The following is a 16019-nucleotide window of genomic DNA, read 5'->3' on the forward strand; positions in this document are numbered from 1 at the left end:
CTTTGCTCCTCCAGGTATAATTTAGAATTATTTTTCAGGTGCCTGATAAGTATCTTCATGAATTTTATTGAGTTTCCCTTAAATTTATGGATTAATTTAACAACTAAGAATTTTAAAATATTCTTCCTATCTAGAAGCATGATCTGACTTTCCACTGATTCAGTTCTCTTTTTATTACCATCAGGAATGTTTTATAGTTTTCTTCATTTTTGTTCTATGCATTTCTTACTAAGTTTATGGCTAGCTACTTTATATTTTAGATACTATTATGAGGTAGATTTTTAAATTATGTATATTTTCTAAGTGACAATTTTTAGTATAAACTATAGCTCTTTTAGTTAGTTCATTTATTATTGGACATTGTTCTAAAGTGACATAACTTCTAAGCTTATTTTCTTAGGTTTTCTAGGGAGACAGCTACATAAAAATTAAATAATAATAATTTGCTTCATTCTTTTTTTAATATTTGGGTTTTTTTTACAAATTGCATAGATTTGCATTTTATATGTTAAATAATAGCAATAATAATGGCTTTACTTGTTACTTTAATGGGGATATTACTTCTAGAGTTTCATCATTAAGCATAATATTGGTTGTTAGATTAAAATTAAGAAGATTAAAATTAAGATTTGTGTTAGGGTGTGTGTGTATTTTAGGAAGTTTCCTTTCCATTAGCATTTTTTTTTAAAAATGTATGTTCAATTTTTAATCACGATTTTTGGATTCTAACAAAGAGATAGTATGATTTTGACCCTTGACCTAATGACTCAATAAATTAAATTGACATATCCTGATACTGAACCTCATATTTTAAAGTTCCAAACCTCTTATTCTAAACAATGATAAAATATAGAGAAAAGAGCAAGAGCTAAAGATTAAATATTGGCTTTAGCAGATAGTCCCAGATGTCAGGAAATTCCCAAAAGCACATGCAGCAAAGTTAGTTATATTGTGAAAGCACAGCTAATTTTGATAGTGACTATTTCATGACCTACCTGCAGAGGAGCTGTAGCTATCATGATGGCCTCCAAACAGGCTGTCTGACTCTAGTCTTGCCCCCCATTAACTCAGCCCTTACTGATAATGTCTTTCTTCTTAAAATTATTCTATGGGTCTCCATTTCTGGTGGATTTAACTGAAACTTTATAGCCTAGTGAGCAAGAAATGAGATGACCTACCTCCCATAAACGTTGCATCTATTACCTCCTTTCTCTTGCTACCTTAAAACGTAGGCTCCAGAAACTTCAAACCACCTTTAGTTTCCCAAATATGCCATGCTCTCACATGTCCATGCTTTTGTTCTCTGGAAAATGTACCCCCACTGCCTATTATACCACCTCTTTCAAGTCTCACCATAGATGAAGTCTCTTAGGGGAAGCTTTGCTGGACATCCCTAGCCCATTTGGATGCTACGTCCTCTGTGCACCAGGAACACTGCACTAACCTCTAGTATTTTTCTTATCACTCTGCGTTCTAAGCATACATTTCCCTGTCTGTCTCCCATTAGAATATGAGCTCTGTGGGGGCAGTACCCCACTTAAGAAAACTTAAGAAAACTTAAGAAAAATGGGTTAACTGAACGCAGGAATTAAAGTGAAAGAGTAGATGGAAAGACATGTAATGTGCTTCAGACATTTCAGGGATTAGTTATTACTGTGGAAAAATGATTATGTTATGAGATAAGCTTCAGGCTGAAAAAGACAACCCATCTTTTGGTGTTGGAATGTTCTGTAGGAGCCAATACCACATCATCCATCCATCCACCCTTTCATTATTTATTATTCCACAAAGTTATATTGGACATCTAAGGTTTGGATCCAGGAAGAGGTGACTTTCAAATGTATTTATTTTGCAAGTGTATTATCTAATATGGGCCAAGTTATAGATCAAATGAGCTCTGATACCTGATACATTCAGAGTTAAGTTTGAACTGCTAAAAAATAAAAAAAACAAAGAGAACAAAATAGAGTTTGTATGGAAAGCAGGCTTGGCTGTGTAAGGAAAGATAGCCAAGACAGATTGACCCTGATTAGACCAATTGGCAAACATCTTTCTTTCTTTCCTCTTCCCCCTCCCCCACAACCCCCACTTTTTGGTCTAAACTAAGGACAGTTCTTTTTTTGATGAGCAGCACCAAAAATCATCTAAATATGCTTCTGGTTTTTCACTTTTATAATTCAAAGATAGCCAGACAGATTTCTGTGGAACTTTTTCCCCCCTTAATTGCTTCAATATGGAAGATGCTCTGTTGGCAGATCAAAATGGCAGATGGCTTTTAATGCCCTGCCATTTTCACTGTATAAATAATTATGTTCTCTTTTCTGCCTGAAATTCATGCTGCAGCTTGTCCAACACAGAATACAATTTATCTGGAAACCCACCCCCTCCTCAATTCAAGAGAAAGAGAAATAGGTCTTCTTGGTGGATCAGACAGATTCTTCTTTCAAGGTTCCCTCTGGTCACTGACTTAACTACTCTTGGGATTTCTCAACTCACTAAAAGACCCTAAATGTTTATATCCCGCTGAATTCCTTGGTAGTTTTCCTTGTCTTAAACCAAGAAATATATTACTTTCTCCCTCCCTATCACCAAGGAGAAAATTGTCCTCTAACAAAAGTGCAGGGAGAGTTGATTCTAAGGGATGTGATAATTTATAACAATGAAAAGTCTATTGATACCAGGAACAGGGCACACTTAGATGCCTCATACACACATGCACATAGGCAATTATTCCACAGTGTTATTTGTTGCATTTTGTATTTTGCCGATCCCTCAGTGTCAAAGGTGTTAAGTAAAAGATCATGATCCTCCCCCTTCCCCTGTAGTATGTAGCTCCTTGATTTAGAGGGGAAACATTACAGCCATCAGAGTCTTGGATCAAACAATTTTCTGCATTAATATTTTAAGGCTAGTCTCATAGAATTTACCTGATTGTAGCATTTCCTTTATTCCAAAATATTGAGAAAATAATAGATTTCTTTTTGCCCCTTGCATGTTGGCTTGTTTCTGAAGGTGTGTGTGTGTTTCTGGAAGTGCTATGGGAAGAGAGGTGTTGAATGAGTGCCCTTAATTCTTTGTAGGTCTCTCTGACATAAACATCTTAGGTTTCTAAGAGCAGCTCTTTTATCTGGGACCTGAGTCTATCTGAATTTAGCTATAGGCGGTGATGGTGTCCATCTAATTAACTAACCATGTTGGGGAAATTTGGTTAAAAAAAAAAAAAAGAACCAATGTAATTGGCATGCAATAATATCAGGATTCTAGGGTCTGCTGTGCACTGGGAAAAAAGAGTGAAACCTAGAGGAGTTTGAATCCTAGTTTCGTTTGTATTTTCCATGTTATTGTGATCAATTGCTTCCTCCATTTCTTTTCATATAAAATAAAGGTAATTATACTTTCTGCACATAATTTAAAAATTCTTTGGGATAAGGTAGGAGGAAGTAACAAGGAATAAGGTTTGCACATATTAGCAGCTCGATAAATGTTACTTAGTTGGATCTGACTCACCCTAAATAATGAGAAAAGAATAATGAGACAAAGAGATGATATTTACTAGGAACAGATCCATAATATTGATACAGGCAGTGCTGATGGAGTTGGGTTCAAACGTACAAAGTGGGAGAAGATGGAGTCTGGAAATTGATGGCAAGCTAATCAGTAAAATCTGACTGTGTGGGAAAGCCAGATGGATGCTGAGATATAGTGAAAGAAACATCCTTCAACTGTTTATTCCTCTAACACACAAAATGCTGCTAACCGAACAGTGATGAGTGAGCAAGGTTCTTGCCTTCAGGGAGGTTACTGTCTGATGGAGAGGACAGACATTCGAACAGTTACCGTAGACTGTGAAATGAAATATGAGCAGTGACTATGGGTAGATAGATGGCTCGTACGGTGTTCAGAAAGACAAGAAAAGATATATACGCAAGCTATTAAGTTCACCTTTAAGCATTAGTCATATCAGAAAATTAATGCTACAAACTTTAAAAATGTTATTTGAAATTTCTATTATTTCAGTCCCTCCCTCAGATTCAAGGTGGCAAATACTGGCGTCAAAAATTGAAATTAATTTTTCAAAAATCACATCTCTAAATGAGTATTAAAAAACCTAAATAATTACACTTTTCAATGATGTCTTTTGTAATTGTATAGCATGTATACTTCTGAAATTATTAAACTTGAAACTCCACTGAGACTTTTGGGACACACTATATATATATGTATGTATATATATATATGTATATATATATTTTTTCATTATTCTTATACAGCTATTGCCACATTTCTAAGGAAAGTAGAGAGGACCCAGAAGAAAGTAATCAAATAATGATTATTCTACTAGTGACTGCATAACTGTCTTCAAGTGTGTGGAAGCTTTTAATGTGGTAGATAGATCTACTTTGTCTCTGAGGTTTGAGCGGAAAGGGTAGAGTGGGTAGATTTAGGTCAGAAGTGAATTAAATAAGAGCAAGGCTTAAGGCTTGGCCTAGATTCTCCATATTTTTTTTTTTTTTCTTTAACAGTCTCAAGAGATGGGCTCCAGTCTGATGCAGACAGCGCCTATCTTCACAGGCTGAAGTATCTCTGATCAAGTTGATCAGTGGGGGAATTTTTAGCTTTGGAACAGAGAGGGACAGAGGAAAAGAAGTGGTAAGGAAGAGCATCTTAAGATGCTCTTTAGGAAAGCTACTGGGGCAACATTCTCTCACCTCAGGCCAAGCCTCTCTCCTGACATCATGGTGAGAGCAGAAAGTACTAATCCTTTGCTTCAGTGATTCCTCTTTTCAGGTTGTTAATATGCAGGGGCTATGCCCATATACTGCCCATTTTGCCCTGTTCCCATTATTTTTTTACCTAATACAAGGTTGGCACTCTGTGCAGTCTGTGTATCAAAGGCTGCTCCCCTATCATAATTTTCCCTTTTAATATCAGTTGTATATATTCCTCCCTTGGGTGACATCATCATCATAGCCCATACATTTGCATCTCTAAACTGGTACCATGGAGACATCATTATCAGGAACTTTTACATTTTGTTAGTGTAATGACAAAGTGTGCAGATAAAAACAGCATACGGTTAGGAGTCCAGGTTGTAGCCATAAAAATTTGAAACCTGAATTTATTTTCCATTAATAGAAATACTACAATTTGTACATCACATATACTAGTAATTTATAGCCTCATTTACAAGTTTTTGCCTAAGTAGGGGTAAGAAAAAGGAACTGCTAACTGCTTCCATGTTTGTGGCCAGGGAGGAGAACATTGGGTGTCAGGATGAAACACCGAGGTGCTTGAAAAACATTTTCTTGGGCTTCCCTGGTGGCGCAGTGGTTGAGAGTCCGCCTGCCGATGCAGGGGACACGGGTTCGTGCCCTGGTCCGGGAAGATCCCACGTGCCGCGGAGCGGCTGGGCCCGTGAGCCATGGCCGCTGAGCCTGCGCGTCCGGAGCCTGTGCTCCGCAGCGGGAGAGGCCACAACAGTGAGAGGCCCGCGTACCGAAAAAAAAAAAAAAAAAAAAGAAAAAAAAAAAGAAAAACATTTTCTTACCATGGGAAATATATCACCCAGGATTGAAGAGCATGAACTATCTCCTGCCTCTGGATGATGAGCCCTTCTATGTAGGCAACTGCATTCAAAACTGCGATGACATTTCCAAGAATTCACTTTCCTCTCTTTGTCAGTATGTTTCTCTTCCTCATTAGTCTACTGCACCAAGAGGAGAGCTTCCAGAATAGAATTAATATTTACTGAGCATCTCCAACAGCCTGGCACTATGCTAAGTACCTTTATGAATGGAATCAAATTTAACCCTAAAAATTATTAGCTTTCTGGATGAGAATGCAGCAAATCAAGACATTTACCTAACATGTCTAAAAGTCAGGCAATTGATATGTAGAAGAGTCGAGATTCAAACCCAGGTCTGTCTGACCCCAAATACTGAGAGATTTGCTCTTTGGAAGCTTTATAAAGGAGAAGGGTCTGAGAAATCTTTTGATGGAAATTTAAAAATCCATACAACATTTGTCGTTTTCTGCCTCATCTTATTAACCATGGAGCCAATTTGACACTTCCCTGAAAACGTGTCCTCACAGAAGCTCTTATTTTTTTCTTGGGTCACCAATAAACCTCAGAAATGTGTATGTCCAAAGTAAGGGGACCCTCTCAAAGACAGATAGGGAGTAGCTGGCTAATTAAAATAATTTAGATGAGAGAATCTGTAGCCAAACATAAGATGCAAAATTGATTTCCTAGAGGGTTTTTTTTATTACTGTGTGTTTCTTTTTCCGTTTGTTTTTCTAGAGTTGATTTTCATGGAATCCCTGCCCATAGTGGCTCTTTTTGTTAGTAAAAGATCAGTGATCAGAGTGGACCACAAGAAAGACTATCAGAGAATATGGCACTGTCTCCTCTGATATGGCCCTCCCCCAGAAAAACTCATCCCTGCATTGGTGCTGGGGCCACTTAGATCTAGAGGGGGGATATTTTATGCATTCATGCCACAGCAACTACCTATGTACCACAGTAACCACCTAAGTGCCAAACTAGTCTGGTTAGACATGCTTCTTGTCTAACCATATCTACCCTTCACCAGTTCACCATCCCTGGAGGATCTCAATACTAGTGCTAGGTTTTCTGGTAGAATGATTCCTGAGCCCTCTGGAAGCACAGCCCAGAGGACAACCATGGGCTTTTATTATATTATTTGGTTCCAATAGCAACCCCATGAGGCATGCTTGATATCAACCAGTGTCCTCATTTTAAAGATGAATAAGTGAGGCTCTGACAGGACAAGTGACTCATTCTAAAGCATGGATTTAGAATATGCCCAGAAAGAGACCTTCACTCCATTTATTTTCCACCTCTCAAACTAATCTTAAAATCCATATGTGAAACATGTTTGACTAGAAGACACTTTTTAAAAGTTCTCGAGATTCTACTGATGAATCACTCAGCGACAGTAAATGGTTCAGTCAGCAGGGTACTTTGATGAGCTTTCATTTCATAGTTAGTGTGTCTGAGAGGACTCAGCTGTTCAGAATGTGAAACATCTTGACTTTGCAGGCTGGTGTCCTGCTCAGAAACATGTTTTCCATTAGTGTGTGATTTTCAATTACCTTCATGTGTAAGCCAGCCTGCTATGATCCGGAGGTACAGTCTTGCATGGATGGCACATTGAAAAACAGATTTTAAATTATGGCTTCCACGGGTTTAAAAAAATAAAAACACTCAGGTCACATTCCCTCCAAACTACACCATGGGTAACAGGGTGGAACCCAATAGATAAACTAAGTGAATGCCCTCTTGGGGATGTCATTTGTATCAGAGAGGTATATTTGACTGAGCAATTAATTTGCTTTTCTTCGTAAATTTTTCATATTCATTTTTATTTACGATGGCATTTGTGACATTTCAGAGCATTAAAATGTGGTAGATATTTTAACTTTTTTTTTTTTTTTTTTGCGGTACGCAGGCCTCTCACTGTTGTGGCCTCTCCCGCTGCGGAGCACAGGCTCCGGACGCGCAGGCTCAGCGGCCATGGCTCACGGGCCTAGCCGCTCTGCAGCATGTGGGATCTTCCCGGACCGGGGCACGAGCCCGTGTCCCCTGCATCGGCAGGCGGACTCTCAACTACTGCGCCACCAGGGAAGCCCCGATATTTTAACATTTCATTTGTGAAAGTCTTACTTGAATTCAAAAGAAATTTATGAGATGGAAAAAATAACATTTGAATTAATTATGTAGATATGTAAATTTTTTGTATTTGTTAAGCATACAACAATGTTATAGCCTAGAATAGGAAAGAACAGTCAGGAAACTGAATATTAACATTCTATTTGACCAGCTTATTATTATTTTTTCATGATTTTTCATAGTACATATAATTTTCCTCCAGTGGTAAGAGCAATATACACCAATCACACAAACTTCAGAAAATACAGAAATGAGGGCTAGCTGTTCTGCCCTGTTTTTATTGAGAGATTGGTAGCAAAGGGCAGAGGATCAGTCATTAATAAGTCTTGCCAGGGGCTTCCCAGGTGGCGCAGTGGTTGAGAGTCCGCCTGCCGATGCAGGGGACACGGGCTCGTGCCCCGGTCCGGGAAGATCCCACATGCCGCAGAGCGGCTAGGCCCGTAAGCCATGGCCGCTGAGCCTGCGCGTCCGGAGCCTGTGCTCCGCAGCGGGAGAGGCCACAACAGTGAGAGGCCCGCGTACCGAAAAAAAAAAAAAAAAATAAGTCTTGCCAAAAGCCAGCAGGTACACACACCTTACCTTCTGCAATACTCAGAATATCTGCTCAGTCCTAAATGAGACTGAATCTGCCATTTGTATGTATTTTTTATCTCACACAGAATATATTACATTTCCTTTAACCTAAAATATATGAATTCAATTTTTAGATTCTAAGATAATTTTTCCTACCACAAGAGCTAATTCATGGTCCTGTCAATCCATTTAAAGCATGCTGGCTATTGGGCCATCATGTTGGTCATAACATTCTTGTTGCTATAAATTACTGATTCCTAACTCACACAAAAACATGTGTGCCATATTGAGGATGTGTGTGTGTGGATGTGTGTGTGTATAATTTGATGGAGTATATTCAAAACTTCCACAGTTTTATAATAGCGATGTTTTCCAAATGCAGAGCATATGGCCTAGAAAAATTCTTTATGGCTGGTAGAGATATGCAGAAAACACGATGAGGAAGCATTTGGAGGAATAGGTTACAAACAATTGGGAAATACATGAAAACCAACATCTGGAACTTGGGTGAAACTTTTCCCAGAACAAGGTTACGACATTTGTTCAACAAATATTTATTGAATGTCTGCTGTGTGTCCAGCAGTGGAGAGACTGAGATGAATCAGATAAAAGCCCCTATTGTCTGGAAGTTCACAGTCTAGGAGAGACCCAAGTAGTTATGCCACCAAATAATGACAGAAGAGTGGGAGGCTGATTTCTGTAGGAACGTACAGTGGGATGGGTCACAAAGGAGAAGAGGGGAGAGGTCTAGAAACGGCTCCCAGAAAGTGACTTTTGGATTCAGTTTTGAGGCTTGAGAAGCTGACTTGTAATGATCAAAGGAATGGCTTTTGGGGGCATTAAAGCAAAGGGTCAAAGCCAAGGCGTACAAAGAGTGTAGTGTGCTGGGGAACAGACACGAGTTCTGCACAGCAGGCTGAACCGGGGTGTGTGGGAAGGGGCGGGCATGAGCCTAGAAGGCAAGGTAAAATCTAGATCAGAGAACTATCTGGTGATCCACCATGTAGATGTGGGCTGTGTTGTGTGAGCAGCAGAGAAAACGTCATCTTTTTAAGCAGGAATGACAGGTTTAACTGGGTGGCTGAATTTCAGAGAAACTGTAAACCTGCTGCTGGGTTTATAAAATATTTCCACTTTAAAGATAATATTTTCCTTTAGGACTTATAAGTGGGTTCATAGTTTGGGCAAGATTTGAGGGTAGATTAGAAATCTCTCAAAAAAGTAACAAAAACTGGCCAAAGGCTTGTCACGAAGTAGGGAAAGTACAAACTTGAAAAAAGAAGGGTTTTGTGTGTTTTTTCTCACACTCGCCTATATATTTAATTTTATCGTATATTAACATAGAGTGTGGAATTGAAGCCCATACTTCCTTGTATTTGAGGAAAGGGACAACACCCAAACAGAAAATGGTGTGGTTACCCGGCCACTGAAGGCATTCATATCGATGAAATAAAAAAGAGCTGATTTCTGCGTTTCATTTCGAGATGGGACAAAACTCAGGGATCCTTTTCATGCCAAATGACTGTGGCTTCTATAGATGTCTAGATTAAAGAACAAGTGGGGAGGATTCAGATTGTAGCCCTGGGGTGAGAAGAGCACATTCAGATCAGCCAAGCTGAATGCAAAGATGTGAAGTCTGTGATTCCGTGGTCTTGCTCTGCGAGTACACCTTGTCTCCCCTCTTCCAACAGATAACACCGCAGGGGTGTACGCCCGGCGCGGAGGGTTCAGTCGGCAGAAGCAGGATTTGTACCTCCTGCCCATTGTGATCAGTGATGGTGGAATCCCTCCCATGAGTAGCACCAACACCCTCACCATCAAGGTCTGTGGGTGTGATGTGAACGGGGCACTGCTGTCCTGCAACGCAGAGGCCTACATCCTGAACGCCGGCCTGAGCACTGGGGCGCTGATCGCCATCCTTGCCTGCATTGTCATTCTCCTGGGTAAGGGACCTCCCAGGTTACCTGTAGGAAGGGCCTTTCAACCAGATGCCCATCCTTGAAACACATATATTTCTCAAGTTACCGGGATTTGTGCTATATGCCGTGGAGGCAATTTGAGACAAAAAAGAGGGGATGCCTGCCTGCTCATGTATTTTAGGGTATGGTGGGGGAACAGGCAACTTAACAAGCATTAGAGCCGAGTTGGGGGTGGTTGTGATGAGCAAATGCCAGGCATCACAGGACTGCATAACAGAAGACATCTGGGGGCATCAGCAGGGGACGGGGTTGAACATCAGAGATTTTTCAGGAGAGGAATTTAGGCAAAGACCTAGTATATGAACAATGGTGAGCCTTACAAGAGGAATGAGAAGAGTTAGAGGTAGAAAGAATAATCGTGATGTCAAAGACGGTCTATGAAGGACTCAAGGAACTGGATGAAGACTGGCCTGGCTGAAGCTGGATCTGGGCTCCTCCTCTAGATGTCATACGTAATATCTGGGTGCATGCATCAGCTCATGGGGAGCCCAGAGCAGCTTTTCCTGCACTTGCCTGCTGAGTTAGGTGCCCCTCTTCTGCACATAGTCCCACCTGTGGTTTACTCTGTAACAGCAGGAATGTGCTGATGCAGGTAGCATCTACCAGTGCTGGGCCTCAGGAAGATTAGATCAGTCGTCCCAAAGTCTCAGAACTCGTGTATGACAAAAAAGTCAGGATTCAAATCTAAGTATGTCTGACATCAAATTTATACTTGTTCCATGATGGTTAGTTCTTCACTGAATGAATTAATGTGTCCCTGATACATAGGGAAGAGCCAGCAAGTTTAGTTCAACCAATAGTTCATGAGTATTTTCTGGGTACCAGCCCCTGTGTTCAGCCCTGGGGGATAAAGAGAAGAATCATACAAGATCTCAGTGATCAAAAAGTTCATAGTCTATTGAGGAAAATAGGCATGAGCAGATAAATTGCAGAGGCACATGGTGAGCACCATGATAGAGACACGAACCTAAGGCAGTGGGAGCACAAGAGTAGAAAGTACCTGACATTGACTGGGAAGGTCAGAGACAACTTCCTGGAGGATGTAACATACTTATCAGATGCTGAAAGAGCTTTCCAGCTGGGGAAAGGGGCTGGGATGGATGGATAGTCCTAGCAGAGGGAGCAGAAAACAGAAAAGCTCTAAGTTCATAATCTAGTGGTGGAGGCAGATGTGTGAACAGTGTGACACGTGTCACGGTGATGGCCAGGTGGGTACATAGAGTGGATACCAATAGCCCTGTCTGGTATCAGAATGGCATATCAGGAAGGATTTTTGTGATGAAAGATAAAGAGTCAGCCAAGAAAAGAAAGTGAAAAAGAATGAGCCTGGTGAGGGTGCTGTTACAGAAGGCACAGGGGAAAGACACTGCCTGCTGAGCACTGGAAGCCGTTCACAGTCTGGTCCAGTGCAGACCCTCATCCCTGCATCTCAGAGTGATGGTGGACCCAGAGGGGCTCTCAAGTCACTTGCCAAATTCAGCCACAAACACTTTCTTCAATCTTGCTGAGTGTGTGGGCGAGTGTTCCAATGGAACATTGTGGGGAGGTGGGGGGGTTGATAGGGAATGAAACAGTGTCAGAGCTTTCCTTATAAGCAACTCTGCTTATTCATCCTACATGCCCTGAGTTTAGTGGAATCCCCTCTCCCAGGGAAGAGACAGTTACAGTGGTTTCATCTGGAGTTTCAGCTGATGCTGTTTCCCTGTATTCAGATAGAGAAGATTTGTCATTTGTCTCTTGGGGGTCTTTATAAACTACCCCTCTTCTATACAGTGGTCTGAAGAGAGTCTAGCCATGCTTATGATAAGATTTCTTATAAAGGTAGAGTAAGGTCAATGCTGACCCCACCTCAGAACTCTGGGCAGGGGCTCAGCACCTCCTGTAGAAAGTTAGGACCTCAAGTCTCTGAATGTCCTCATTTGTAAACTTTGGAGAGGCAGCTGTCTTCCTTTGCAAAAAGAAACAGGCATAACCCACTTTTAAGAGGCTGCAGACGGACACATTTAGAATCTTCCTAATAATTCTGAAGATGACTTCTAAATAATGTTGGATTCATTTGTAAAAACTCAAAATAGTTCCAACTTGCCAGTTTGTTTTGATATAATATTTTCCTGGAAGCATTTTGCAGATGAAGAGCCAGGTGTAGGGCAACTTTGCACATCTTTGGGGATTCCAGGTAAAGCTCTCATTTCATAGACTGGTCCCAGTTCTGAAGCATGTGTACACCATACTTTAAGGTAAGCAGAGTTTCCCTGGGAAAAGAACCCAGAAGACTGGGCTTAACCTATGCTTCCTTTCTTTTTCTTTTTTTCCCCCTGTAGTCATCGTAGTGTTGTTTGTGACACTGAGAAGGCAAAAGAAAGAACCACTCATTGTCTTCGAGGAAGAAGATGTCCGTGAGAACATCATTACCTATGATGATGAGGGGGGTGGGGAAGAAGACACAGAAGCCTTTGATATTGCCACCCTCCAGAACCCTGATGGTATCAATGGATTTATCCCTCGCAAAGACATAAAACCTGAATATCAGTACATGCCTAGACCTGGGCTCCGGCCAGCACCCAACAGTGTGGATGTGGATGACTTCATCAACACGAGAATACAGGAGGCGGATAATGACCCAACCGCCCCTCCTTATGACTCCATCCAGATCTATGGTTACGAAGGCAGGGGCTCTGTGGCCGGGTCCCTGAGTTCCTTAGAGTCGGCCACCACAGATTCAGACTTGGACTATGACTACCTGCAGAACTGGGGACCTCGATTTAAGAAACTAGCAGACTTGTACGGTTCCAAAGACACTTTTGATGACGACTCTTAACGAAAACGATACAAATTTGGCCTTAAGAACTGTGTCTGGTGTTCTGAAGAATCTAGAAGATATGTAAACAGGTATTTTTTTAAAACAAGGAAAGGCTCATTTAAAACAAGCGAAGTTTTACAGAGAGGATACATTTAATAAAACTGCAAGGACATCAAAGTGGTAAATACTGTGAAGTACCTTTTCTCACAAAAAGGCAAATATTGAAGTTTATCAACTTGGCTAGAGGAAAACCACTTGGCATACAAAATATTTAAGAGAAGGGGAAGTCTAACGGTGAACTCACAATGAAGGGAAATTGTTTATGTGTTATGAACATCTAAGTCCTTTTTTCTTCTTTTTTTTTTAAATTTGTCAAAGAAGCTTCCACAAAATTAGAAAGGACAACAGTTCTGAGCTGTAATTTCGCCTTAAACTATGGACACTCTATATGTAGTGCATTTTTAAACTTGAAATATATAATATTCAGCCAGCTTAAACCCATACAATGTATGTACAATACAATGTACAATTATGTCTCTTGAGTATCAATCTTGTTACTGCTGATTCTTGTAAATCTTTTTGCTTCTACTTTCATCTTAAACTAATACGTGCCAGATATAACTGTCTTGTTTCAGTGAGAGGCGCCCTATTTCTATGTCATTTTTAATGTATCTATTTGTACAATTTTAAAGTTCTTATTTTAGTATACATACAAATATCAGTATTCTGACATGTAAGAAATGTTACGGCATCACACTTATATTTTATGAACATTGTACTGTTGCTTTAATATGAGCTTCAATATAAGAAGCAACCTTTGAAATAAAAAAATGATTCTTTTTTAATTCTGGGTTTGATTCTTAACATTGAAAAAAATTATTTCTAATGACCCATTTATAATTCTAATTTAAGATATTTGTGATCTTTTAATAACTCTATTTATGATCTGTTGTAGTCTGCTGCTTTTATTGTTTATTTAAAATCAAATATGTTTTACAAATGTTTTTTCAGACAAGATTCTGTAGCATTGTTTAAAGCTCTTTTGTACATTCTCGGTGTTAGCTTCCTGACTTCTCTTCACACGCATCTTCTATAAAAGAAGGATGCTAAAGATCTAGGTCAGTCTATGATTTTGCAATACTTGTTATATAATATGCGTTTATCTTGTGTATCAGTAATTTGATGGTTATGAGAAACGAGTCCATGAGGGAATGAAACTATCAGAACTCTGAAGTTCAAGATGGAGATTTTATGCCCCATACCGAGCATTTGAGGGTTGGCGGGGTGAAGAGTCAAAAATATACATTTGCCACGTGTAGTTATCAGATCAGACCTCCAATGTTATTCTATTCTTCCTTACTTTGATCTTGCCAGGCTATCATAATGACCCTGCCAGCTGAAACTGCTTATTTTTCCTTTTATAATTTTAACTCCTCTTAAAACAATGTGGCATTCTAAAGTTTGATCAAAGAAAGAGCAATTCATTTCCAAACCTTGTTTTAAAATATGCTTTGGGCCATAAGCTCAGAATGAGGACAGGGACCATGGTGGCTTCTGAGGGTCAATGCCATTTGATCTGTGAGTATGCCTGCAGTCTCCTGCAGTCCCGTCTTGCTGCCTGGGGGTTGGGACTTCTGTGAAGGACACTTCACCTGCTCCGTAGGGCCAAAGGTCAAAACATAGCAATACTCGGGGAAAGGACACACAGGTTATGCTATGCTGTAAGTGCTTTTCCTCTTTCCCTTAGACAGAGGGCACACACCTTCTCTATGATTGCAGATAATTTTTAGATTATCTTCTTTTTTTTTTTAACTTTATTGTGGGAGTTTGTTTCAAGCAATTTCTTGATATCCTGCTACATCCTATTTTTATGACTCAGTCAAAATGCATACAAAGAGAAATGTTTTGATGAAGTGCTCACTTCCATATTCCTTTGCATTTAAATCAAATTGTCTGAACACTTCAACGGAATAAATTCTGTGGACAATGTCACCTTGGAATCTTTCATTTCAGTGAAGGATTGCACACTCTCAAGACTTCCATAATTGCAGGTTTTGTTCATTTTTTATATGTTTTTTGTAATCCAAAGAATATTTTGCTAGATTTGCACAGATCTCCAGTTGAATTTGAAGTGAAGAAATAACTCAAAAGGAAAATGAATAGCACTGGGCCTTCTCTGGTGGCGCAGTGACTAAGAATCTGCCTGCCAATGCAGGGGACACAGGTTCAAGCCCTGGTCCGGGAAGATCCCACATGCTGTGGAGCAACTAAGCCTGTGAGCCACAATTACTGAAGCCTGCGCACCTAGAGCCCGTGCTCCGCAACAAGAGAAGCCACCACAATGAGAAGCCCGCACACCGCAAGTAAGAGTAGCCCCCGCTCGCCGCAACTAGAGAAAGCCCGCATGCAGCAACGAAGACCCAACGCAGCCAAAAATAAATTAATTAAAAAAAAAAAAAGAAAATGAATAGCACTTAAACAAGTATACAGCTGTAAGGAAGCCTGTCACCGTGGATGATCCTTTTTTCTAGGAATGTATTTGGATTAGATTTGACAACTACAGTTTCACATTTTTTATGTTTAATTTTTTTTAAAAAAAAAAGGCTGTCTACTTTTCAATAGTTAAAAATACTTGTTTTTCTTTTTATCTTCCCTTTTTTACTTTAAGCCTCTATTGTTTGTAGAAGAACCCTCTTAGAAGCTTGGGAATAAAACGTCTTTCCCAACTAGTGGAGTCCTTTTTTCATTTGGAACATATTACCTTAAAAGCAATCTTAGTTTAAGTGGTCCTTCCTTATTTCAATATAAAGTAATCACTGCTTTATGACATGGATTCAGCTAAAGAAAGGACTCTGCTTTGTTATTCTTGTCCTTCAGTAGTAGGTATTGTTTCAATCATCATTCATTCACTCCTTCATTCACTCATCAAAATCTTATTTTGTAGACTCTGTGCTAGTTTCCCAAGCTTGCAGAA

General features: G+C 39.9%; 1 protein-coding gene across 7 annotated transcripts in view; it reads left to right on the forward strand.

Moving 5' to 3' along the window:
• Positions 1-13890, forward strand: part of CDH11 (cadherin 11) — a 140101-nt gene extending 126211 nt beyond the window's left edge. For all 7 annotated transcript variants that reach the window (XM_033845170.2, XM_033845166.2, XM_033845168.2 and 4 more), the window contains 2 exons: positions 9958-10209; positions 12567-13890. In XM_033845170.2, the coding sequence (XP_033701061.1) occupies positions 9958-10209; positions 12567-13063 (749 nt within the window). In that variant the 3' untranslated portion in view covers positions 13064-13890. The remainder of the gene's footprint in view (positions 1-9957; positions 10210-12566) is intronic.
• Positions 13891-16019: the final 2129 nt, after the last annotated feature.

Source organism: Tursiops truncatus, chromosome 19 (genome assembly GCF_011762595.2).
Source record: "Tursiops truncatus isolate mTurTru1 chromosome 19, mTurTru1.mat.Y, whole genome shotgun sequence".
NCBI lineage: Eukaryota > Metazoa > Chordata > Mammalia > Artiodactyla > Delphinidae > Tursiops > Tursiops truncatus.